Below are 25885 nucleotides of genomic sequence, written 5' to 3' on the forward strand. Positions count from 1 at the left end.
TGTCACCTGATAGATACTAGGGCAGCAGAGATCCTGAGAGGACATTAGGAGTCATTATTTTGGAAATGGGGCAAGTTATGGCTCTTTCTCTTCTCCTCAAGAATGTAAATATTTATCATCTGTCATTCATAAATTTTCACTCTTTTATATTCTCTGTATTCTATCCTGTTTCTATCCTAGATATACCTGTCCTAATATGTCACTGTTTTTTCCTCAAAAAAAAAATATTTCTCCAGCTTAATGTGTATCTCTCTATATTCTCTAGGAAAATAGTACATCTAATTTTATCGTTGCAGATAATTGCTATCCCAAATGATTTGGCTTAAACACAGTTTCCCACTTGTATTCAGCCCTCTATTTCTGCATTTCAGCATTGTGGGAGAGAGATGGCCTTTGGAATTAGACAGACAAGGTTTATTTAAATCCTGATTTTGCCACTTAATTAGCTATAATACCTTTAACCTTGTTGGACAGAATGTTGAAATGCAGAATCTCTGCCCTGCCCCCAGATCTTACTGAATCAGATTCTGCAGCTTAACAGGATCCCCAGATGACCCACACACACATTAAAGCTTGAGCAACACTGCTCTGTAACACATCTCTATATATTAAAGACACTTCATGAGTGAATCAGTAGTAAGATGGACACTGAGAACTTTCAAATAAGACACATAAGATTATCTTCTCATCATTAAATCATAAATTTACACATGAACCAGGAGAGAAGGCAACCTACAAAGTCTATTTCACTTTAAAGAGATAGCAAGACTCCCAGGAACCTTGACAGAAATTGATCTATTATTTTACTAGCAAAATGTGAGAATTAAGGTTCCATTGGCAATGCCATGGATGTATCAAGCTCTCTTAGTCTTTTGATATTAGACATCCAAATTACATAATTCTCCTTGTTCTAATACCAAGCAGTAGGATTTTAATCTGGATTCACACAGAGGTCTGTCTATGGAAAAAGAACATGCTGGTGATACCACCTTACATGGTGTAGACTCTGTTGCTATGATCATGGGAGCAGTAGTAACAGTAGAAGTAGTATTCATGTAGTACTTACCATAGGATAGACACTATGCTAAGTATCCCCTTTGAGCAGTATGCAGCCAGTCCCTGTTTAGAGAATATTTTTTATCAATTTCTTCCTTTTCAATATCACTGGCATGTTTGATAGACTATAGAAAGCTGAGCTTCTGCGCTTTCAGTGCCTGATCCTGAGTGGCCCTGTTTACTCCTCCACTTAACAAGCCCATGATTCATTTTTCTCTTGCTATAAATAGAAGCAAAAAGAAATCATATAATACTTTATAAGTTATGAAGCCCCTTCTCAAGCATGATCTCAGCTGACATCATTCGCTACTTCCGAAAACCCCAAGAAGCCATCATCATCATCATCATCATCATTTCTGTATCACATTTCATGAGAATAAGATTCAGAGAGCTTAGCCAACACTATATGACTAAAGCCTGAATGAGCCAAGACTGGCATTTACATGTTCGGACCATAAAACCAGTGCTTTTCACTCTATAATGCTTGTATATCTAAAACCTAAGGTGGTGAGAATTTAGAGAGGAGTGTTCAACAGGGAAAGAATCTCAGATCCTGTATCAATTAAGATTAGGTTTAGCTACAAATGACACATAAAATAACAGCAGTTTGAACAAGATAGCTTCTTTCTCTCACACATTCAAGAAATACAAAGAAAATCAGTCTAGTATCTATATATTATTTTGTTTGCTTGTGTTTGGCTTACATTCCCAAGGTCATCTCATTGTCCAGTTTGGCCTCTAGAGCTCAGCCATTATGTCTACATTCCAGGCAACAGGAAGGAGAAACAGAAAAAGAATTATAGGGAAAAAAAATTAAAAACTAGAACGACTCAACATTGCACACACCACTTCTGCTCATATTCAGCTGGCGAGATCTTAATCACATAGCCACCTATAGCTGTAGGAAAGATTGGGAAATTTTACTTTGCACAATTATTTGTCCATGTAAAAATCAGATATTTTATTGGGGTGCCTGAGTGGCTCAGTCAGTTAAGTGTCTGACTCTTGATCTCAGCTCAGGTCTTGATCTCAGGGTCATGAGTTTGAGCCCTGCATTGGGCTCCCTGCTGAGCCTGAAGCCTACTTAAAAAAAAAAAAAATAGGTATTTTATAACCAAGGAAGAAGAATAGACTAGATATTAGGTATTACCTATCTTTGCTAGATATCATAGTAGAGTTTTGCCAAATGCCCAAAAGAATACTATTTATAGTTCTGTATACCTCTTTTTTTCACTGTGGAATATTCTTAGAATTTGTTGATTTTACAGTCTGAATTTTAAAATATGTGTATTTAGGGGTTAAAGCGTTATGTTTCCTAATTTTTTTAAATATTCTTTGTATATAATTAACTATTGGCTTCATATCTCTTAATTTAATCTAATTATCATCTAACCCTATATACTATAAACCTGGGGAAAAAAGTCCCATTGTTTCATAAATTACAAGATGTCTAAACAGAATTGTTTTTTTTTTTTTAAGTTCAGTATTAGTGGGAGAACTAGTGACTGCCTTACACATTGGAAAGCTTGGAATTTATACCCTTATTCCCAGAATTTCGTTGTTTACAAATTTCATGAGTATGAACTTAACCCATTCTTATACAGCACCTACTTTGTGGCAACGATGTACCAAGCATTATGCCAGCTTGTGGAAATAAAGATGAAAAAACATGGTGCCTGCACGGGGGTGGGGGTGGGGCAATCTAATGGGTGAAACAAAGAAGGAGTATGATCAAACAAATTATAACCTCAGGCTAGTAAGTAAGCTCACCAAGGAAGGACCTAGTATCCTGTGAGCCCCGGGAGAGCAAGCTTTGCCCTATACTAGGGAGCCAGCAATGGTTTCAGTTCCTGCTAGTGAGAGAGTCATACCAGTAATGGGAATTAATAAAGCTGGAAGAGATTTCCAATAGCATTTTAAAAATGTATACTGCCAGTAATTTCTTTTAAATGCCTAATTAACTGTCAAGGCTTCAAGTAAAATGAATGAAAAGTTGTCCTGATATAAAGTTCTCCATTTTAGCTAAATAAATTTAGCAAATTTATTAAAGGAATGTGTGTGTGTGTGTGTGTGTGTGAGTGTACGTGTATACACACACAAAGCTCTGTATTGGACAAAGAGATACAAGGATGTGGTCTATGCATTCCAGGAACTTCAGATTTGGAAGAGGATAAGGCAGGGTACAAAGAGCTCTGACAGGGGCCCACGTGTGTTAGAAATGCCACATGGATGGTGCAGACAGTAAACATTGTGAGATTTCAAGGAACAGAAAACACACACTTCAGGGCCAGATGGCTAGAGAAATCTTTGTAGAAGAGGACATGAATGGGTCTGTCAGCTGAGACAGAAGATGTGTATTTTTAAAATATAATATTAAAAAAGAGGTGACATCATGACTCTCATAGAAATATAAAATGAGCACAGGTGAGAGATTTTATTTAACTCATTTTTTAAAAAGATTTTATTTTTTTATTCATGAGGCACACAGAGAAGAGAGGCAGAGACAGAGCCAGAGGGAGAAGCAGACCCCATGCAGGGAGCCCGATATGGGACTCGATCCCGGGACTCCAGGATCATGACCCGAACCAAAGGCAAACATTCAACCGCTGAGCCACCCAGCTGTCCCTTTAACTCACTTCATAATGAGGAAGTTACAACCAGTTTAGAAAAGAACTCCAGAACAGATACATCTATAAGTCAGGAATGTTGAAATGAATGCATTATCAGGCAAAATGGCTTCTTCCACAGTGAGAGAATGAAGTCAATTGAACCTTCACTGGGCAGAGGGTTTTTTTTTTTTTTTTTTCTGTCTGTAGACAAGAATCTTTGGCATGCTATCAGTAGTCTATCATATGCACAATTTTAAAATAGCTCAAAGGCATTAAAGGATGCAGAGCCCCCACAGACTCAAATTAGCTAACCCCTAGAAAGGCGAGATCTGAGTGATGCATAGTTTTCTACTGAGACACAAAATTTTCCTACTGACTAGAAGTTTTGAGGAAGAGACCAGGAAAGAAGGGATCAGACTGTGGAAGACTTTCATGGCAGTGGGTGGATTTTAGCTCATACATACCAGGATCGGTTTCATCAAAGTAGCAACTTGATGTTAACCCTGAGGTAGCAGTGTTCACAAATAAAGACATCCTTGAAGTTTGGAGGCATTTGGGGAGTTTGGCCATTGAGAAAGATTTGAGACTAAAAGAGCCCAAACTAAAACAGAGATAATGGAACTAGAAAGAATAATTTTATGTAAAACTGTACAAGAAGAATGAATGGTTGAAAACGTTTGGAACCATTTCTATTCAATCAACAAATATTGAGTGCCCAAGCATACTGGGATCTGTGTAAGGTTCTGGGGTTACAAAAGATAGAGTTCCTGCCCTTAAGGAATTCTTAATACCAGGAAGAAGACAGATATTCAAACAAATAACAGTGCCATGTGAATGCTGTAACAGAGGTCCATTTCAAATGCTATGGTAACTCAGATAAGGGAGCAGTTAAGGATGCTCGGAGGGTGGTCAGGTGAATCTCAGGAAGCAATCAGGGCCCAGTGGCATTTTTAAAGATATGTGTTATCTGCATGAAATGGGTTGGATCATGCCAGGCAGAAGGAGCTGTGTGGATAAAGAAGCTGAGCTGTGAAGAGCAGAGTACTGAGAGTGGCCTGGGCTGAAGCGGGACAGGCATACAGGAACTCATTGCTCCAGGGCCATAGGAGTCACAATGTGAAGTCTGGACTCCTTTTGATAGATAAAAAAGTGCTCCAAACAGAGAAATGCTGGACTTGATGAGAGGTTATAAATCATTTTACACATATTGGATTTTTAGGGAGGGTGGAATATCTCGGGAGAAATTACTGGGGCTCATTCACTTATGTGGCTGCTCAACAGATGCTGAAAAATTAGAGACTAGAGCAAATGGGTAAAGAATATCGTAGGGAAACATAGTTTAAGATCAGGAAGTGGGATGCCAGAAGAATGCCCAGATGAAAAAGTGGCCAAAAAAGTGCAAGAAGCTTCAGAAGATGCAGCTTTCCAGGGCAGGGATGGTCCGTGATGGCAGCCATACAGAGATCCTCACAGAAAATGACAGATTAGCAGTTAGTTGCTCACTGGAAACCAGCTTTGAGAAAAACTTTTGCTGCAGTGTTATTCATTGACTCGTAGAGTGCATTTTCATAGTTGATAGATTAATATTAAATGGTTTAAGAGACATACTTTTGCAGCTGGGTTGTGCTGGCTGATTATGATTGGAAACACTTCAATTAAAAAGCAGTGTGCCCAAACAGTCATAATACTAGTGATGAGCCCCCTAGTGATGGTCTGTGGAGGGTCCTATGAATGAAAGGCAGGGTGAGCTCCTCCTTTAACTTCAAGTGACTTTCTTCTGTTAGCAAATTTGACAGATAAATCTTTAAATCTAAAGCCAAGGCATTTTATTTTGGATTCCCAGATGCATCAGTAGCTAACCTATGATGAGCACGGACATGGGTAGATGGTGACCAGATGCAGCTGAAATACTGTACTAACCCACTTTAAAAAGTGAAAAACAGTACTCCAAAGTAAGCCTCGCCTAAGAAAGTGTGTAATCCTCACCTGGTGAAGGAGGCACTGATGCTCACTAGATAAATTTCTACACAGAGATGAAAATTGTGGCTGTTGAATAAAGGAGTCACCAGATCTTTATCATTTCATATACCTTCCAGCTTCATGTGCTTCCTTATGTATTGTCTGCCCTTGGTTTTTAAACTTTTGCTTATCTCTAATAATGACCTAAACATGCAATAAGTTATATGACACAAACAGTTGTTAGCTGTGTGATGCTTGTTATTTGAATGATTGCTATGACTTTGTTTCTTAAAACAGTCATATACAGTAAATGGAAGTCATTTCCTCTGTGTGTAGTAAAGTATGATTACTCCCCAAAGGAGCTAGGGCCAGAACAATCAGAATTAGAATCCAAATCCTTGGGCAGCCCCGGGCAGGGGGGGGGGGGGGGGGGGTGTCAGCGGTTTAGCGCCACCTTCAGCCCAGGGTGTGATCCTGGAGACCTGGAATTGAGTCCCATGTCAGGCTTCCTGCATGGAGCCTGTTTCTCCCTCTGCCTGTGTCTCTGCCTCTCTCTCTCTCTCTCTCTCTCTCTCTCTCTCTCTCTCTGTCTCTCATGAATAAATAAATAAAATCTTAAAAAAAAAAAAAGAATCCAAATCCTTATTTTCACAGGTGAATTGCCTTACTGTGCCTTGGCATTGCATAAATAAGTATATGAGAGGTAAGAGAAAGTATAGGGTAAGCCTGGCAACACCGCCGAATCCTGAGGAGGAGAGCAGTTCAAGGAGAACCTGAGAAAGAGTGTCATTTTCTCAGGAGGCTTGAGGGAGAATGACAGCAAAAGGCCATTAGTTGGCCAGTAGATTAGCCCTTTCTGATATTTTATATAAAAGTTATCCGTAGTGTGGCAAGAGGAGAAATCAGTTTCCAGAGAGGAAGAAGTGAGGCAGGAAGAGGAAGCATCACCAATGCTTGGCTGATTGAGAATTTTGCAGAACAATGGCAGGTGATCTGGTGGGGGAGAAGAGAGCAGAATCCAGTGAAGCCAGTGTGTGTTTTATGGAACCCTCTTGTGCTGAACGAAATATAAGAGCTTAACACACTGTGCCTTTCTGCCAATGGTTGGATCCATTCTTCACTTATATTTGGGCTCAATGTTTTCAGACGGTTAAAGTTCCTGAGAGTCTGATGTGTACATAAAGTGGGGCTCACAATAATTGGTTTTATTCCACCAACTGATTCTTGTTCCAGAATAGTAGCCATCCCAGTATCCTTTCCCAGAGTGAGCTGTTTGTTGTCTGCAGCAAACTCGAGGAGCCTGGTGCTCTCTACTTTTCTCTTAGGGAGCTAATATAGGACAGGCACTGCTTGAACACCTCAGCAGTAAGCATTTGGAAGACACTGTGTTTGCATCTGCTGAAGCCAGAAAACTGTGGGAAAAAAAACCATGTTATCAGGGTTCTAATGGAGGCCCTGGTAGTTTGTGCTTGGATAAGAGATAGATGGGTCTTTTTCTTTTCTTTTTTCTTTTCTTTTCTTTTCTTTCTTTTTTCTTTTCTTTCTTTCTTTCTCTTTCTTTTTTTCTTTAACAATATCAACTCTGATCAGTAAAATTCTGTCAATTTCTATCACTTGTTTTGTCATTAGCTTAGCCCACGATCTTCTCAAAGTCAAAATTGTTTATGTCTGGGATTCAGTTTCAATATTTAGAAATGGAAGAGAAAAATAGAAATAGACATTTTTGAAGGTCTGTTATATCTCTCACATGTTATAGTATCTCATTTACTGTTCATAAAAAACCCAGCAAGGTATGTACTCTTCAGTCCCATTTCATAGCTGGAAACAGAGAGCTTCAGAGAAGTGGATATGGCCAGGCTCATACAGACAATAAGGGCAGAGCTCTAACTTGAATTCAGGACCATCTGATCTTCCCAATACACGAATGAAATTACAAAAATATGGCTTGTGAAGTATCAGTCATCACATAGGGTGTTCTGAGAACATTATTTAAGTTGCAGCTTATTTGCAATTCAGTCACATATTCTTTACTAGTATCATCTCTATAAATTCCAGATAATTTTCTCAGACATTCTAAGTAACTTTGGTTGGGGTTTTCCTCTAGATGCTAAATGTTTACATACTTTTATAGTGCCTTAGTTTCTTAATATATTAAAAATGCCAACTATAAACAGGAAACACATGTAAAATAAATCCATACATCTATAATAGAGTGAAAATAACTTTTTACCATTTTGAGTAGCAGTAGTTTTTCTGAAAAGGAAGCAGATGAAATTCTAGACCTTCAACACTGATTCTAATGCTACAACTCATCAAAATCTATTATTAATGAAAAATATAAGCAATTAGGGTAAAAAATTAACTGGCATTGCATTCATATTAGTGTCATTTAGTGTTTCTGAAATTATTCTCCAGTGGAGCACTGTGTTCTATCCAATGGACTTAGATATTAAAGTCAAATAATACAGACCTTTTCCTAATTTGCAGGAAAAACATATTTAAAGTATAGATTTATATAATTTTAAATTTTTATAATAAATTATTCTTAAGCCTTTGGTATGTCACCTCTGATTGAATGCTAGATTATCTAGCAATAGTATATGACCAAATTTGAAAAATTACATTTGAATAACTTTTTAAAAATCAGCATTTTTATGGTATTACATAGACAGCACCCTGACCCCCAGGTGCTTGGCCATCTGAACTACTTTGAGAGATTAAACTGTCAATGAAGTTAGTTTAAAATTTATTCACAAAATGCATCACTCAGGACAAGTCAGCCTTATTACTGCTGTAAGATATGGAATGACTCCACTGAGTAATTGTTCAAATATTTAGGTAAAGTTTCCTTCTTCGCATTCAGCAAGTATAATAAAATGCCTATGAAAAATTAATGTCTTACCTACAGCATAATGGACAGTCTCTTTTAGCCTATTTATCCATAAAATGCCAAAATAAACATTAAGAAACATTTGCAAAGTACATTTAGTATTCCCCTCTATCCCCCTGCAAAGAAAACACCAGTATGAAATAGTTCTGTGATTCTGGGCACTTCACCTCCTCAAGCTGCACAGTACCTAGCTCATCTATGATGGAAGAATATGATCATTTAAATGCAACAAGAACATCTTTGTAAATGGGCCTGCCCCCTTTCAACAGCAGCACAGAGCTAGAATTCATCTCACCATTGGCTCTGCTTCCTGTAAATGAAGAAGTTGAGTAACCAAGAAGCCAACTAGACCTTCCTCCCTTCCTGAGCTTTGAGGGCCAGGTCTTTGCAAATTCCACCCTTCCTTCCTGAAATCCTGGGCTCAGAAGGGCAGTAACAGAGAGATGGAAAAAACACACACATCCCCTCCTTGCTGACCTTTCATCTCTTCTAAGATGGTCTCACTATATTTGCCATGGAAAGTATGTCCAGTAGATATAATACCAAGAATGGCTTCAAGATTACTTTTTAATGGGTAGAAAAAATTATTATGGCTGAGTTTTAAAGAATGCTATTGATGTTCTCTACAGAGCAGGCGGGTTACATCTAAGTAAGTTTAAGTAGCTGAACATTGTGTGCTCTACCCAGAGATAATTAGGGGGCAAACATAGGTTTATATCATCTTTATGGGTCTCTTTTTAAATAAACTTTTTTATTTTTGAGTAGTTACAGAAAAGGTGCGAAGATAGTACAGTTATCATTTTCCCCACATCCAGTTTCCTTTATTAACATCTTACATTACCATGTATATTTGCCACAACTAAGAAACCAACATCAGTACATTATTATTCACTAATTCTGTATTTGTATTTTATTTCTTTTTCCCAAATAGTCTTTTTCTGTTCCAGGAAACTGTCTAGGACACCACATTATATTTAGTCATCATGCCTCCGTAAGTCTCATTCAGACTTACACAGGTATTTTTAAACTACTTAAGTATAATAGTAGATGGTTAGGAATTTCATTACATATGCGATGTACAGAATTAACCTATGGTGAGGAACTCTGAATCCTGATTTTTGTCCCCCTCTCGGAGGAACCCCCTTCATTTCTCAATTCAAAATATGAGATAAGATAGTGATGGTTGTGCTGGGGTAGCTTTAGAGGGAACTAGTGAATTGCCCCCCTGACATGCCATAATTTGCTTTCCTCCCCCAATTTCCCGCATTGTGTGCCCGGGGACAATGGGAGAATATGTTGTGGCTGTGGATATTACAGTGTGTGTGGAGAGGGCTGTTGTTTTTTTTTTTTTTTAATAGGTATTTTTCAATTAAAAAAAAACTCATGGTGATTATGTTCACAAAGCAGGAAGAATGAAATAGCCTATTTATTTTTAATATTGACCCACAGCTAAAGATAATGTACAGTTTTGCATATGTCCTTATGATCTTAAGGGACAGCAAGAAATAAGACTCTCAAGGAACAGAACCTGAGGAAGGACGTGTTATTGTTCTGTTCAATCTCAGAGCTTCTCTTAAAGCTGACAGTGGAAAGTCCCATTGACGCGAAGCACTTCAGCTTCCATTTCTCTAGTTTCCTTTATAAAAAGAAGTTAAGCCTCTCCTGCTCAACTACAGAAACATTTTAAGTTAGGTAAGGTTTTCCATTTCTTCTGCCACCTCCCGGCTCAAGCTGTGATCATTGTGTGCCTTGAACTGTGGCAATAACCTCATTCTGTGTGTGTGTGTGTGTGTGTGTGTGTGTGTGTGTACTACTAACTGATCCTATTGGCAAACCCCTTTGGTCCAGCCTACACCTCACTGCTGGTTTAACCCTCCCCAACACTTCAATGGGCTTATTCTCCTTTTTGAAAATCTTGTCCATTTTCTAGAGAAGAAAGCTGAAATTCAGACTAGCATAAAGTACTTTCTATGATTTAGTTCCAACTTAAAATTTTCAACAGTTTTTTTCTTTATTCTGATATACCAAAGTCCCTACACCAGCCAAATATTTCTTCCCTCTGTTTGCTCAAAAACTTTCATTAAGTTAATCACTATAATTATTATGAACAAATAATTATTTGCACCTTCATTACCGTAGGCTTCCTGGCTTGAGTCTGTGCTTAGCTATTTTCTGGACTCTTAGCTCATATTTCTACCCTTGCTTTAAAAAAAAAAAGGGCATAGGTTAAAATCCTACCTTCATTTCTCTTTAACTTCCACTTACCTCTCCCTCTAGTGATCTCCCTGTCCTGTGGACTCCTGGTTTTAAGTGCACTCCTAGTATGGGGGTATATCCCTTCCTGGTTGTGTTTTCTGTATATGCAAACTTATGTAGTGTCCACCTCAAGTTGGAATCTTACCAATTAAGTGATTTTTTAAAATTCTTCTTCTACTTAACATACTATGAACATTTTCATGTCATTAAATATTTTTGAACTGTGATTTTTAATGGTTTCATAGGTAATTTACATTACATTCCACATTGTATTAAGGCATTTGCACATAGTTGGACATTTAGAGTGTTGTCATTTTTTATATAATATATAATGCCCTGAACATTCTTACTTACCTCTAATTATGTATTTGAGATAAATTTCTAAGAATGGGCTTATTGAGAATGGCTTTTCTCGATTCTTGATCTGCATTTCCAAATTTCTTCCAGATGGGTTATGCCAATTTTTTTTCACGTCAGTAGTGTTCGAACATGCCTATTTTATCACTGTCTCATTGGCATGAAGAGTTGTAATTTGCTTATATGAAATTTTGTGAGGGCAGCCCAGGTGGCTCAGCGGTTTAGTGCTGCCTTCAGCCCAGGATGTGGTCCTGGAGACCCAGGATCAAGTCCCACATCAGGTTCCCTGCATGGAGCCTCCTCCCTCTGCCTGTGTCTCTGCCTCTGTGTGTGTGTGTGTGTGTGTGTGTCTCTCATGAATAAATAAATAAAATCTTTAAAAAAAAAAGAAATTTTGTGATTTTGTGTTTGTGAATAGATAGGTAAAACCTATCTCATTGTAGGTTTACATGTTCTATTTATAAGGCCTTTATCAGATGGGTGTTTGCAAGTGTTTTCTCCGGGGCCACAGCCTGTCTTTTCATCACTTTCTTAACAGTGTCTTTCTAAAAGCAGAAGCTCTTAATTTTTTTATTGAAGTATTGTTGACATACAATGTTACATTAGTTTCTAGTGTACAGCATAGTGATTCCACAAATTTAGACATTATGCTCACCACAAGTGTAGATGCCATCTGTCACTGTACAGCACTATTACAGTATCATAGATTATATTCCCTCTGTTGTACTTTTCATCCCCATGACTTATTCATTCCATAGCTGGAAGTCTGTGACTCTCACTCCCTTCACCCATTTTGCTCATCACCCTAGCTCTGCCCCTCTGGCAATCATCAGCTTGTTCTCTGTATTTGTGGGTCTGGTTCTCCTTTTTATTTGTTTTGTTTTGTCTTTCCTATTCCACATACAAGTGAAATCATAGGGTATTTGTCTTTCTCAGTCTGACTTACATTACTTAGCATAATACTCTCTAGGTCCATCCATATTGTTGCAAGTGGCAGTATTTCATTCTCTTTGATGGCTGAGTAATATTCCATTGTATATGTATATACCACATATTCTATATCCATTCATCTATGGGTGGACACTTACTCAAGCTTCCATATCTTGGTGGCTGCATCGATTTTTTTTTCCCACCAACGGTACATGAGGGTTCCCTTTTGTACACGTCCTCACCAACACTTGTTATTTCTTATCTTTTTTATTCTGGTCATTTGACACATTTAAGGTAATATCTTATAGTGGTTTTGATTTGCATTTTCTTGATGATGGTGATATTGAGCATCTTTTCATGTGTCTGTTTGCCATCTGTTTGTTCTCTTCAGAAAAAAAAAAGTCTGTTTGGATCCTCTGTCCATTTTTAATTGGATTATTTGGGGGAGTTTTTGGGGTTGAGTTGTGCAAGTTCTTAAAATATATTTTGTATATTAACTCCTTTTAAGTTATGTCACTTGCAAATATCTTCTCCCATTCAGTAGGTTGCCTTTTCATTCTGTGGATGGTTTCCTTCATTCTACAAAAGCTTTTTATTTTGGTTTAGTCTCACTAGTTTATTTTTGCTTTTGTTTCCCTTGCCTGGGGAGACATATTTAGAAAAATGTTGCTATGGCCGATGTAAGAGAAATTACTGCCTGTGTTTTCTTCTAAAACGTTTATGGTTTTATGTCTCATATTTAGGTATCTTTAATCTAATTTGAGTTTATTTTTGTGTGAGAAAGCATAAGAAAGTTGTCCTGTTTCATTCTTTTGCATGTAGCAGTCCAGTTTTCCTACCACCAACATCATTTATTGAAGAGACTGTCTTTTTGCCATTTTGTATTCTTACCTTCCTTGTCCTTGATTAATTGACCATATATGCATGGTTTATTTCTGGGTTCTCTAATCTGTTCCATTGATCTATGTATCTATTTTTGTGCCACTACCAAACTGTTTTGACTAGTAGAGATTTGTAGTTTATCTTCAAATCTGAGATTGTGAAAGCTTCAGTTTTATTCTTCTTTTTCAAGAATGCTTTGGCCACTCAGGGTCTTTTGAGGCTCCATACAAATTTTAGTATCTAGTTCTGTGAAAAATGCTGTTGGTATTTTGATAAGAGTTGCATTGAATCTATAGATTACTTTGGGTAATATGGAAGTTGTAACAATATTAATTCTTCCATTCCATGAAGATGAAATATCTTTCCTTTGTATCTTCTGCAATTTCTTTTGTCAATGTCATAATAGTTACCAGATTTCAGGTCTTTTACTTCTTCGTTAAATTTATTCCTAGGTATTTTATTCTGTTTGGTGCAATTGTAAATGGAATTGTTTTTTGTAATTTCTCATTCTGCTACTTTGTTATTAGGGTAAAGAAATGCAACTGATTTCTGTGTATTTTGTATCCTGTAACTTTACTGAATTCATTTATTGTTTCTAATAGTTTTTTGATAGACATGGCACTATATATATATTATGTCATCTGCAAATAGTGACAACTTTATTTCTTCCCTATCAATTTGGATGCCTTTTATTTCTATTTCTATTACCTGTTTGCTGTGACTAGGATTTGCTGTACTGTGTTGAATAAAAGTGGTAACAGTGGACATCTTTGCCTTGTTCCTGATCTTAAAGGAAAAGCTCTCAGTTTTTCTCCATTGAGTATGATGTTATCTGTATGTTCTTCATGTATGGCCTTTATTATGTTGAGGTTTGTTCCATCTAAACCCACTTTATTGAGCATTTTTATCATAAATGATGTTAATTTTGTCAAATGCTTTTTCTGCATCTATTAAGATGATCACATGACTCTTTCCTTCATTTGGTTAATGTGGTATATCATGTTGATTGATTTGTGAATATTGAACATCCTTTCATCCCCAGAACATAAACATTTAATTTTGATGATTTTCAGTATCAGATTGTCATGGAGGTTGCTCTTGGTATGTCACCTAAGAAATCCTTGGCTAGCCCAGAGTCACAAAGATTTTCTACTGTTTTCTTCAGAAGTTTTATAGTTTTAAGTTTTTATAGTAGGATTTTTTAGTTAATTTTTGCACATGGCATGAGATATCAATTGGGGTTTATTTTCTCATGATAATTAATAAAAGATCACAAATCTTTCCAGCTTAAGGAAATTAAAATAACTCATCTATCAAAGATATATTTATTGTTTAAAAAAGAGAGCAGGAGTTTGCCTTTAAGGTGATACACAGGAAATTATTGCTACTGGTCTATGTCTTGACTCTAATTTGGGGCATACCTCAGATGAGTAGATAAATTATTATTGGCAGAAAAGCATACATTATATTACCATTTAGGTTATTTGTTTGGGAGCTAGATTTGTTTGTTTCAGCTAAACAACTAATGTAATTGTGTTAATACATTTATTTATACAACAAACATTTTTGAGACTTAAGGAGTACAAGGCACTGTACTTCTTGGACAGTATGGGAAAAATAATTTCTCTGTGGTCCATGAGTAACCTGTATGCAATTAACATCTGACTTCTAGAATGAAAGGAAGTGGAAGTAATTAACTTTCTTGAACCACAAAATTCTAATGTAAGGAACATCTGTCAGCATTAAGAGATTTGGGCCCTTAGGAATATACTAATAAAGATTATTAAAGGAAAAGATGTGATAAATAAGAAGACTTTGTGGTGACTATAGCTTGGAGTTATTTGTGAAATGAAAAGTTTCTCACTAATTGGCAGGCCACCAAAGCCTTCTTATCACCTGTTTTTCTCTGTAGGTCATCAGCTCCATGAGCTCCCTTTCTGAGTACTGCCTGCCTTCCATTCTGCGTACATTATTTGACTGGTATAAAAGGCAAAATGGCATCGAGGATGAATCACATGAATACAGACCACGAACAAGCAATAAATCAAAAAGGTACATTTCTTTTGTGTAGGAATATGAGATTGGTTCATCCTTCCCCATCTCCTTTTTCTCTTTCTTTTCTTTTCTTTCTTTCTTTCTTTCTTTCTTTCTTTCTTTCTTTCTTTCTTTCTTTCTTTCTTTCTTTCTTTCTCTTTCTGGAACATAAGTCAAAATGGGATTTATGCATAATCTACATCTGCCTGTCTGCACATAGATACCTGGCAGGTGCTGTGGGGGGCCCCCTGTCTAGAGTGGGAGTATTAGTCACTGCCAGTTGTCACAGGTTGAAAAGACATCCTCAGCCTTATTCTGACATTGGGGCATGTGTAAAGGGCCCCACGTTGCCCTCCTGCCTGCTTCTTTCCTGAGCCCTGTCTCCTCCAGTGGATACCTAAAAGCAGAAGGGCTGTTGCAGGCCCTGCAGGATGCTGCCCAGTCCTTGTTAGTCACCTTCAGTGCTCAGTGTGCTGTTGTGGGGAAGAGGCTGGGGGGACATCAGTGGTAGGCCTGGGGCCACCATTAGCGCTGTGACTTTGGACAACTCACCACCTCTGTGTGACTTGTCTTTTCAAGAGCAAAACGGGGAAGTCAGATTACACCATCTTGAACTTTGCCTGAGGCTGAGAATTTTGTTTATTTATTTTGTGATCCCCTTCTCTTATGGATTTGAAAAGTAGAACTCACTGCTACAGAAACACTTTAGCAACTGTAAAATTTAAGATTCTTACACTGTCCAATGAGTGTGCACCCCCCAAAAGTTTATATAAATAAATATATGTAGTTCATATGTTTGAAATATAAGTAAATACAAAAAAATATTTGCCCATATTTACTTTTTTAAAAAAGGCTATTTTATTTTTTTTTAATTTTTATTTATTTATGATAGTCACACACAGAGAGAGAGAGAGAGAGAGAGGCAGAGACACAGACAGAGGGAGAAGCAGGCTCCATGCACCAGGAGCCCGACGTGGGATTCGATCCCGGGTCTCCAGGATCACGCCCTGGGCCAAAGGCAGGCGCCAAACCGCTGCGCCACCCAGGGATCCCAAAAAAGGCTATTTTAAAAGCAGACTTCTCTATATGAATTGATTATTATGCATTTTTAAAGGCAGTAAACTAAAATGGATCATTCAGAACATCAGATATTAATTACTTCTTGTGAGTGATTTATCTCATTTTTCTTGATACTTCAATATTATTTTAATATCCACTTTTTACTGTCATGAAATGAGTTATATTTCATCCAAACTTGTAATTTCATTTTATAATATGCTTGAATTTATGCAAGATTTAATCATTTATTTATCATTTGGGAGAGAAATTAATAACTTTTTCATATTGAATCATTTTTTTAGTTGAAGAGAGGGAATTTTTTATTGAAATATAATTTACACATGGCACAATTCATTCTTTTAAAGTGTGTAATTCTGTAGTTTTAGTATATCCATAAGGTTGTGCAGCCATCACCACTAATTCCAGAACATTTCATCATCCTGCAAAGAAACCCCATACTAATTAACAGTCTCTTCTTACAAATTTTTTTGATGTATCAATTTTTAAAGTTAAAAATCTCAGTTCTGTGTCTAAAAGTGGTTCAGACTGTATGATTAATAAATTCATGGTATCAGGGGTGATACCATTGAGTGGCTCAGTTGGTTAAGCATCTGACTTTGGCTCAGGTCATAGTCTCAGGGTCCTGGGATCTAGCCATGTCTGGCTTCTTGCTCAGTGAGGAGTCTCCTTCTCCTTCCCCTCCTGCCTCCCCCACTGCTTATGCTCTCTCTCTCTCCCTCTCAAATAAACAAATAATATCTTTAAAAAAATAAATTAACTAATTAATTAATGGCAAGACTTTATTATTCTTCTAATTACATGTTAGTTTATAAACAGATATTAAACATTTCCTTGGGGAAGTGAGGAGGAATGGGACAGTTTTAGTAAGTTGAATTAAGTGGGTCTTAATTTTGTTTCTCTGTTTTGTCAGAATGTAGTTAATAAAACTAGATTTTTCATGAATTTATTTCTGTATGGATTGAAAATAATATTTTAAAAATCATGTTACTGATCATTTTCAGGAGATCAGAGTAATTGCCAAGATCAAATACAGCATCAGGACAGTGAAATTCAACTCAGCAGCATTTGATTAGCATTTGGAAGTTCAAAATAAGAATGTGTGTTTGGGTGAAAGCCAAAAGAATGAGGGTATCTAGAACATGATGTAGGTGATAATGTGAGTTTCTGTTACTAGAAAAAAAGAAAAGAGGAACTTTAGAGAGAAGCATAAGCAACCAAAAACAGTCAAATGTAACATATGTGTACTAGGGTTATGATTTCTAAGATTAATATAATATCAACATTTTGACTGCCAAATAAATTTGTCAAATGCTGTTGACTCCTGGCAGTTAGACCTCAAACCAGCAATAAAGTTGAATTCATTATTGGAAAATTATAGGTCTTACTTTATTGGAAAGCATAAATTGGCTTATTAGATAAAATAGAATCAGGGATTAAAAGTTGTTTTCCCTGCCAGGAACTATTACTTTTTCAGTCTTCTTGAGAGGACCCCTGTTGGCCATCCAACGCAATAATTTTCTGTCTCCTGCTGCTGGCCATCTTTGAAAGTTCTCCTTCCTTTCAGTCTTCAAACTTCTTATTGACTTATTCCATAATATAATCTCTAGGTCAGACTAATGAATGTTATCTTTTTTAATTCAATTCCATGTGTTTTCCTCTCCTCCAGCTGGAAGAAGTTCTTTCCAGTTCTAGTGGGTCTTCCAGGACTTCAGATAGATGGTTTAGGCCAGTGCTCTTCCTCCCAACAAGATTGTTCACAATGATCCTGAATGAATTCCTACCCTGTCCATATATTTCTCCTTGAGAGTTACAGCTGCAACCTCCCTTGTTAATCCATTCTACATTCACCAGCCTTCATTCGACTTGCTCAAGGTTACAGAACTTCTTGGGGTACCTGGGTGGCTCAGTGGTTGAGTGTCTGCCTTCGGCTCAGGTTATGATCCCAGGATCCTGGGATGGAGTCCCGCATTGGGCTCCCTGCAGGGATCCTGCTTCTCCCTCTGCCTATGTCTCTGCCTTTCTCTCTTTCTCATGAAATAAATAAAATCTTTAAAAAAAAGAAAAAAAAAAGTTACAGAGCTTCTCCAGAAGTTCTTTTTTAGATCTTAAATATCACCTTCCTTTCTTCTCATTCCCTTTGACTAAAGGGAAAAACATTCTGTATTTAAAATATTCTTGATTTATTTTGAAAACACCTGCCTGACAAGCCTATATTTGGTCATCCTTTCTCATGGCTTCTCCTTAATATGCAAGTATTTTTTTAATATGCAAGTATTGAGCGATTACATGTTCAAGACTATGCTAAATATATTATGCACTCTATCTTATTTAATACTCAAGGACACCTTTCTGTAATTACTATTATTATTCTCATTTTGTAGATGGAGCAATTAGTGGTAAATAGAAAAAGCATCATTTTGACTCAGTACTGTTGCACACCAAAGCCAACCTTCTTAGCCACAGTTCTGTGCTGGGATCTCAGCAATCATGTTATTTGTCTTTCTTGGTTCAATTCCAAATTAGCCCTCAGTATGTTAGAGAAGCAGCAACTGAGGGTTAGTGGTGGGGATGGGAGAGGTAGTAGACTAACATTTCTGTCCTTCTGACAGTGCTAATTCTGCTCCCTAACTTTTGAGTGAGTTCAAATGACTCCACTTTGCCTCTTCTACCTCTTCTTTCACCTGCTTTATAACCATTCTGCCTCCACTGCCCCTTCACTTCTTCATTCATCAATCTCAAGTGGCAGAAGGTCAAGAGGAAAGAGGCATGGAAACAGCAACAAAAATTGTTCCTAACCTTTCTCCACCCTCTGTAGTCCTGCTGTAACTGATAATTGTATTCTGTCCCCTTTTTTCCCCCTACATCATGTAGCTTCTTTTATAAGGACCTTCTTAATATCCACCTCTAGTATGACAGCCCTGCCCTGGTCTATATCCATTCTATAAATGATAGAATTCCAGAAAGTCATCTTAGAAAAGGACATGGAGGGGCACCTGGGTGGCTCAATCTGTTAAGCATCTGCCTTTGTCTCAGGTCATGATCCTGGAGTCCTGGGATTGAGCCCCACGTTGGGATTCTGTTTCTCCCTCTGCCCCTTCCCCTGCTTGTGCACTCTCTCTCTCTCTCTCTCTCTCTCAAATAAGTAAATAAAATATTTATTAAAAAAAGAAAGAAGAAAGAAAGAAAGAAAGAAAGAAAGAAAGAAAGAAAGAAAGAAAGATCCATGGAATGAGGTTGTAGATTCTCAAGTAGCCACTCAAGTTGACGTTGTGGAAAAGTTGAAATTTGAAGTCAAATATTCTGATCTGATGTGAGTTCCCTACACCTCACTGATTATAAAAAGCGTTAGCATATGTTTACCACTGCAGTCTTGTAATAGCAGAAGTGGTGTGCAGTCCATTGGGAATGAGCCCTTGATGTCTGATGAATTGTATCACTCTGAAAATATCTTCAATGCCACTGAATGTGAATATTTTAAATTTTACAGTGACGAACAACAGCGAGATTATTTAATGGAAAGACGGGACCTCGCCATTGATTTTATTTTTTCCTTAGTATTAATAGAAGTTTTGAAACAGGTAGGTCAGTAATTTAATGTTTCTTTTAGATAAAATTTATCTGAAAACGACTTACATTTTAAAAATCTGTTTTAAGTTGTTCATGAATTCCAAATACTGGGTCATGTGAACTATGTTTATTGATTGCTAAAGGCCATATATAGTTTCTAGAAGTACTGTTACTGATTTGATCTTTAATATTCTCTTCCAAGTTAAGAGCCATCTAATTTTTTTTCTTTTCAGATTCCACTTCATCCTGTAATAGACAGTCTAATACATGATGTTATTAATTTGGCTTTCAAGCACTTTAAGTACAAAGAAGGGTAAAGTAATTTCTCTCCTTAGAATTTTGAAGTTTGGTACTTGACTCTAAAACAAGTGTGCTATTTTTGGATGACTGGGGATCTCTCACTTGTCTAATCATATCTTATTTAGGTACCTTGGTCCTAACACTGGCAATATGCACATTGTGGCAGACCTATATGCAGAAGTCATTGGAGTGTTGGCACAAGCTAAGTAAGTGAACATCAGTCCTTTACAGTAAGAATTCAAATGCCTCTTCTATTACAGCCCAGCCCTGCTCTCAGGAAGGGATTTTGTGTGAGCTTGCAGAGAACTAGGGTCCTTTTAGCTTTGGGCGCCATGTCTCTGAAATGGACTAAAAGCTCCCTCGATGCAAGTACTGAGTCTGTTTTCAATTGTTTTCTCCATAATCTTTTTTACATGGCAGTTGAGCCAGGTTCCATCAGGAGTCCATGAGTTTTTCAGACTACGACATCAAAGAAAGAAATGGACTAACCACATTACTTTTCTCTCTGCCCAAATATTCCAAACAAGTTTACCGGTTTTAGAAGTTTTGTTTTCTATATTCCATGAGTGGGCAGTTACAATATAAATCATCTGTGAATGGGAAAATTCCATTCTAGAATGTCCGTTTACTATAGACCTTATTTAATTCAGCTGAGCTAAAAATGTCCCAGACTCTGTCATGGAAACAAGTTGGGGGAAAATTCTCATTGCTAAATTTATCTGGCCCCATAACACTACTTAGCAGGCTAGAACAAAGTGGTATTAGACTATTAGCAATAATATACTTCTTCCAAAAGTGATGTCACATCTTATTCACCCGTCTTCATCTTATTCCACCCTGAGGCAAATCAGACAAAATCCTGAATGCCTAGGTTAGGCAAAATGAGCCAGAGACAAAATATGAATCCAGGCCAAGAGGTGAACTTAAAGTAACAGTGATGCCCTGATGCTTGTGCAATGCAGTCCTCAGAAAGTCCTCCAAGAGATGAAATTTCCTAACTTAGTAGCATGCATGGAAATATCCAGTTTATCAAAAAAAAAAAAAAAAATTTGTAAAAAGTACTTACTCAGCAACATCAACTAGCCAAAACAGACAAGAACTCAGGAAACAGACCCCCCAAAACTCTTCCATGTGACTTATTTACCCCAAGCAGGTTTATCTATTCATATCAATTAGGTATTTTTGTTCTAACACATAAAACATCAGTGTTAGATGGGAGAGAGGTAGATACACTGATGCCAGTGAGAAATCTCAAGCTCAAAGACTGGCAGCAACAGAGACGAAAGAGATAGCCAAAGCATACATAAGAACTAAATAGTAGTGCTATCTGAGACATTTGCATGAGATTGTATTGCACTTTTATTGCAGCCCATTGTCATAACTGTGGTTCCTGGGTCATCTACAAAAAAAAAAAAAAAAAAAGCCCAATACATCTTTTTCTATTGCAATTGAATGACAAAAGTATTGGCATTTTGAAGGGAGAAGCTCCAGTTACCTAGCAAGCTGATGTGTGTCTTACCCCATTCCTAGAAAAGATAAGAAAAATGAGTTTTGATATGTATTTGGCTGATTTGTGTCAAATCCTGAAAATCTGGACATATTCCGATGTAATTTCTTCTGTAATTTTCCCTTCTGTAATTCTCTTATACTATCATTTAGAAAATTTAATTTGCCAAAAATGGCCTTTTGTGTTTCTTTGTTTTGGTTTGGTTTAAGTTTTTGTGAATTATGCCTAACAATATCGATTACTGTAGAATGACCTTCCTTAGCAATACTGATTTTGAGTTGGCTGTGAATGAATTGAAAAACAATGTCATAACTAAGCAACATTCTAAGGTTATAGGAATCTCTGTATTAGGCTAGATTTATATGATCCACTAAGCTAGTGTTTTCCTGCCAACCATGGCTTATTTTAATTTCCATGATGTCAGTATTTGTCCCAATTCTGCAATAGGATATATGAAATGTCTCAATTTGGACGATGCTCCGGTACTTTCCAGTCATAAGAGAACCCCTTGGTCAGTCCTCTTACAATAACTGCAGTAAAGTATAGTAATCACAATGATATTCTTAACCAGTCAAGGTATAGATAATCTTTAATGATAAATAGTACAATCTTAAACTGGTGTCATAATCCGAATTATCACATTGCTTCCTTTTCATGAATATGCCAGAAACATTACTTTGTCATTGCCTTAGAAAAGTAGTGTTTCCTTTGTTCTCAGGCGGGGAAAGGATGTATGCTTATCTAGTACAGGGTGGTTATCTTTTTTTTTTTAATGAAGAAGTAATATAACAATTCTAATTTTAGACTTTACATCTAGCTCCCAGTAGTAATGCATATGAAATATTTTCTTCATTATGATTTTACTTATTAACTCTTAGTTTCAGTCTTTAAGTTTTAGCAAAATCACTATTTTTTATTTTACTAGCAATAATGTAATCTCTGCCTCCCATCCTTTATCATCACTGATTAAAGACTCAGCCTTTACCCAAACTCAAATGCCCAGAAATCTCCTCTAATTATCCAGCTGAAAAGAGCCTTTTAATTCTCCTATGCCCTACAGCCTCTTTAAGTGTATAATTCCCATAAAAGGCAATGTAAAATATGAGAAAGTGATCGGGCCTGACCATTCCACCTCCTGGAAAAATCAGCGAGATCCAAGCAAAGGTCAGGCACTTGAGAACACACCTCACAAATAATAATAATTATTATTAATTATTAATATTAATTATTATTATTATTATTCGCATGGTTCATGGTCATTTCTACATTGTTGTATCTTCCCAAACTGTGCAGTCTTCTTAGGGAAGTGACTTTATTTCATAACTCATGATAAACAATAATTATTATTATTGTTATTATTAGTTGCATGGTTCATGGTCGATTCTACATTGTTTTATCTTCCCAATCAAACTGTACACTGTTCTTAGGGCAGTGAGTTTATTTTATAGTTCATGACAATGTAAGGAGCTGGAGTATAGTGGAAATTCCTGGAATTTTTTTCAGAAGACCTGGGTTTGAGTCTTTTTTTGGGGGGGTGGGGGGTGGAGGCGGTGAGTCTTCCTTGTCATGTTGATCTTCCAAATTTGTTTCTTCTTTTGTAAAATGGAAATGCATTCACTGCCTGAATCAGTGCATTTTTGTGAAGGTAAAAATGTAAAAATAATATAATGTACATAAAATAGAAAACATCTTATAAATATACCTTATTGTTATTCCTAGTCCAGACCAGGACTTCATAAACTTTAGCACATCTGAATCACCTCTAGGGTGGTTAAACAAGATTACTGGAACTCACCCCCAGAGTTTCTATTTGGTAGGTGTGGTGTAGGCCAATAATGAGAGTTTCTCACAAGTTCTCATGCAATGCTGATGCAGCTGATCTGGAGGCAACAGTTTGAGAACCACTGGTCCAGACATAACATAGCACAGAGATTAAGCGTAGGGACTCTAGAGCCAGACATTTGGCTTGAAATTCTGGCTCCTCCACTTACCAGCTGTGTGACTTTATCACATTAAGAAGTCTCAGCCTCAAGTTCCTTTTCTGTAAAAAGGGTATAATAATAGTACCTTGCTCAAGTTGTAAGGATTAAATGATCATGAAGATGAAATGTAGGGTTCAGTGAACTTTGCTTGGCATATTATACGTGCTGGATATCTGCTTGTAGCTGTCATCATGACCGTCTTCAGCATCAGATTATTTCCTACTCCATAAGAAGTAGAAAAGAAAGATGACACTAGAATTTGGATTTTATATTTTCTGCCCCAGTGCCTTCTTAGAAACCTCTCTTATTGTAAAATATATGTAGCAAACATGAAGAAAAATCTGTAAATTGGTTTAGAAAAATACGGTTTTGACAAATTATTAACAGATGAGCACCATGTAATCTCCTGCACCTGAGCCAAGAACAAGAAAATGGCCAGCTGTCATCAAGTCTCTGAAACCAACTTGCCAATCATTCTCCTCTTGTACTTCCTTTGCTGAAATAATATCTTCATGTTTACTGTCTACGCTATTTGTCCTAAAGTGTCTACTTTGAGCTGTCAAGAGTTATTTCAACCTTCCAGGATTCTGTTAGTTGGCCTTTAATTTTTATAATCATAATAATCCTCTTTAATCATGCCTTGCTTCTAATTGACCTTTTCACATATTTAGAGCCTCAGGGTGATAGTCTCAGGAAGCAAAACACAATGAGTTTTAGAATGCTTTCCTTTTTCTTTTAACCAGCCATTTCAGAAATAGTTGGGATCATTTTTATGTAACTGTTCCTCTGCCTTGGGTACTTTGCAGATTTGCACTATTTCCACCCTCTTAGGATCTATTTTTTTTTAAGATTTTATTTATTCATGATAAACATAGAGAGAGAGAGAGGCAGAGACACAGGCAGAGGGAGAAGCAGGCTCCATGCTGGGAGCCCGACACGGGACTCGATCCCGGGACTCCAGGATTGCGCCCTGGGCCAAAGGCAGATGCTAAACTGCTGAACCACCCAGGGATCCCCGGATCTATTCTTTTTTAATAATCTTATATAATAATGTTATGATTAATATTATTAATATTTTACTTTAAACAATATGGATGCCTTAAATTCCTTGTGGACTGTGTCTTTTTAGTTGTAACATCCCATGCATGTAGAAGAAGCTTATTCATCTTTTAGATTTGATTTTAATTTTTTCTTATTAGATTTTCCTACACTCTAAAAAACATTTTTTTTCAATGATAATTAACCTAAAACTATAAAAGAAACAACAACAGAAAACTTTGGAAATGGATTAGGAACATTTCTTGGCAGTATTTGCTGTCATTGTCAGAAATAGCTGGCCTGTGATATTGCTCAGAGGCTTATAATTAGAGATCCTTCAGGCTCTTGGGGTCTACAAGTGTGTTGGAAATTGCTAAGCCTGAGGAAATGGAGAATTTTGTCCTGCTCAATTTAAGAACTGGGGCATTTTGAGAGGATCTGAATAACCCTGGATCTTCTCCCTGCCTGAAGGAAATATTGAACATCTTAGAGAATAAGAGAAGAAAGGAGAAGATGGTATTCTTTACCAAATCCCCAGTATCAAATCCTTACAAAATGGCAACCGTGTACTTCAACTGATACAAAGGATGCCTGTCACTGTGCCCTGGCACTCCTAGATGCTGGAGGCCTCTGTTATGGTCACTTCCATACCCATTATTTGATAAATCACTCCTATTCTCTTCTTAGATTCCCTGCTGTGAAGAAGAAATTTATGGCAGAACTCAAAGAATTACGGTACAAAGAGCAGAGCCCATATGTTGTTCAAAGCATTATCAGCTTGATAATGGGGATGAAATTCTTTCGAATTAAGATGTATCCAGTGGAGGACTTTGAGGCCTCTCTTCAGTTTATGCAGGTAGGTAATACCTTGGGCAGGAGAACCAAGGGGCTATCAATCTGAACACCTCCTGTCTCAGAATAACTGGCTTGGAATGTGAAAGCACATTCACTGGTCAGTGTGGGAGAAGTCCTACTTTTTCCTCAGAAATTCATAACGTGCTTTATAACCAAGTAATAGAGCTGCAGGCAGATAATTTCACTTTTAAGCTTTCATATCACTTTTGAGGTAGGGTATATAGTGAAATGTCTTATTTGTTGACTTTTTTTTTCCTCTTTCTACTCATCAGCTACATATTGATCTATGAATAAAATATAGCTGACTTTCTACTTTTTATAATTGATAGCATCATGGTGGCTATTAACATTCATAGCATCAGAATAATGAAGATTTTTTTATTCCCACTATAAAAGAGAATCAGTGTTTAAAAAATCTACCAAACCATACAGGTTTAGGCATCAGTGATGCAGTGTTCTTCATATTATGTACTAACAAAAAAAATTGTTGCTAATGTGGATTTTGCAGAGCACCTGGCTCTGTTAGTATTTATAGAACTTTCTCTAATGCTTCCATGAACTAGATTAAATGAGGGTCTTTATC

General features: G+C 36.9%; 1 protein-coding gene across 11 annotated transcripts in view; it reads left to right on the forward strand.

Annotated features, from left to right (window-relative positions):
• Positions 1–25885, forward strand: part of FRY (FRY microtubule binding protein) — a 434668-nt gene that overhangs the window by 243361 nt on the left and 165422 nt on the right. For all 11 annotated transcript variants that reach the window (XM_041766014.1, XM_041766015.1, XM_041766017.1 and 8 more), the window contains 5 exons: positions 14852–14991; positions 19541–19631; positions 19854–19933; positions 20046–20126; positions 25135–25303. In XM_041766014.1, the coding sequence (XP_041621948.1) occupies positions 14852–14991; positions 19541–19631; positions 19854–19933; positions 20046–20126; positions 25135–25303 (561 nt within the window). The remainder of the gene's footprint in view (positions 1–14851; positions 14992–19540; positions 19632–19853; positions 19934–20045; positions 20127–25134; positions 25304–25885) is intronic.

This window comes from Vulpes lagopus, chromosome 8, assembly GCF_018345385.1.
Source record: "Vulpes lagopus strain Blue_001 chromosome 8, ASM1834538v1, whole genome shotgun sequence".
Taxonomy (NCBI): Eukaryota; Metazoa; Chordata; class Mammalia; order Carnivora; family Canidae; genus Vulpes; species Vulpes lagopus.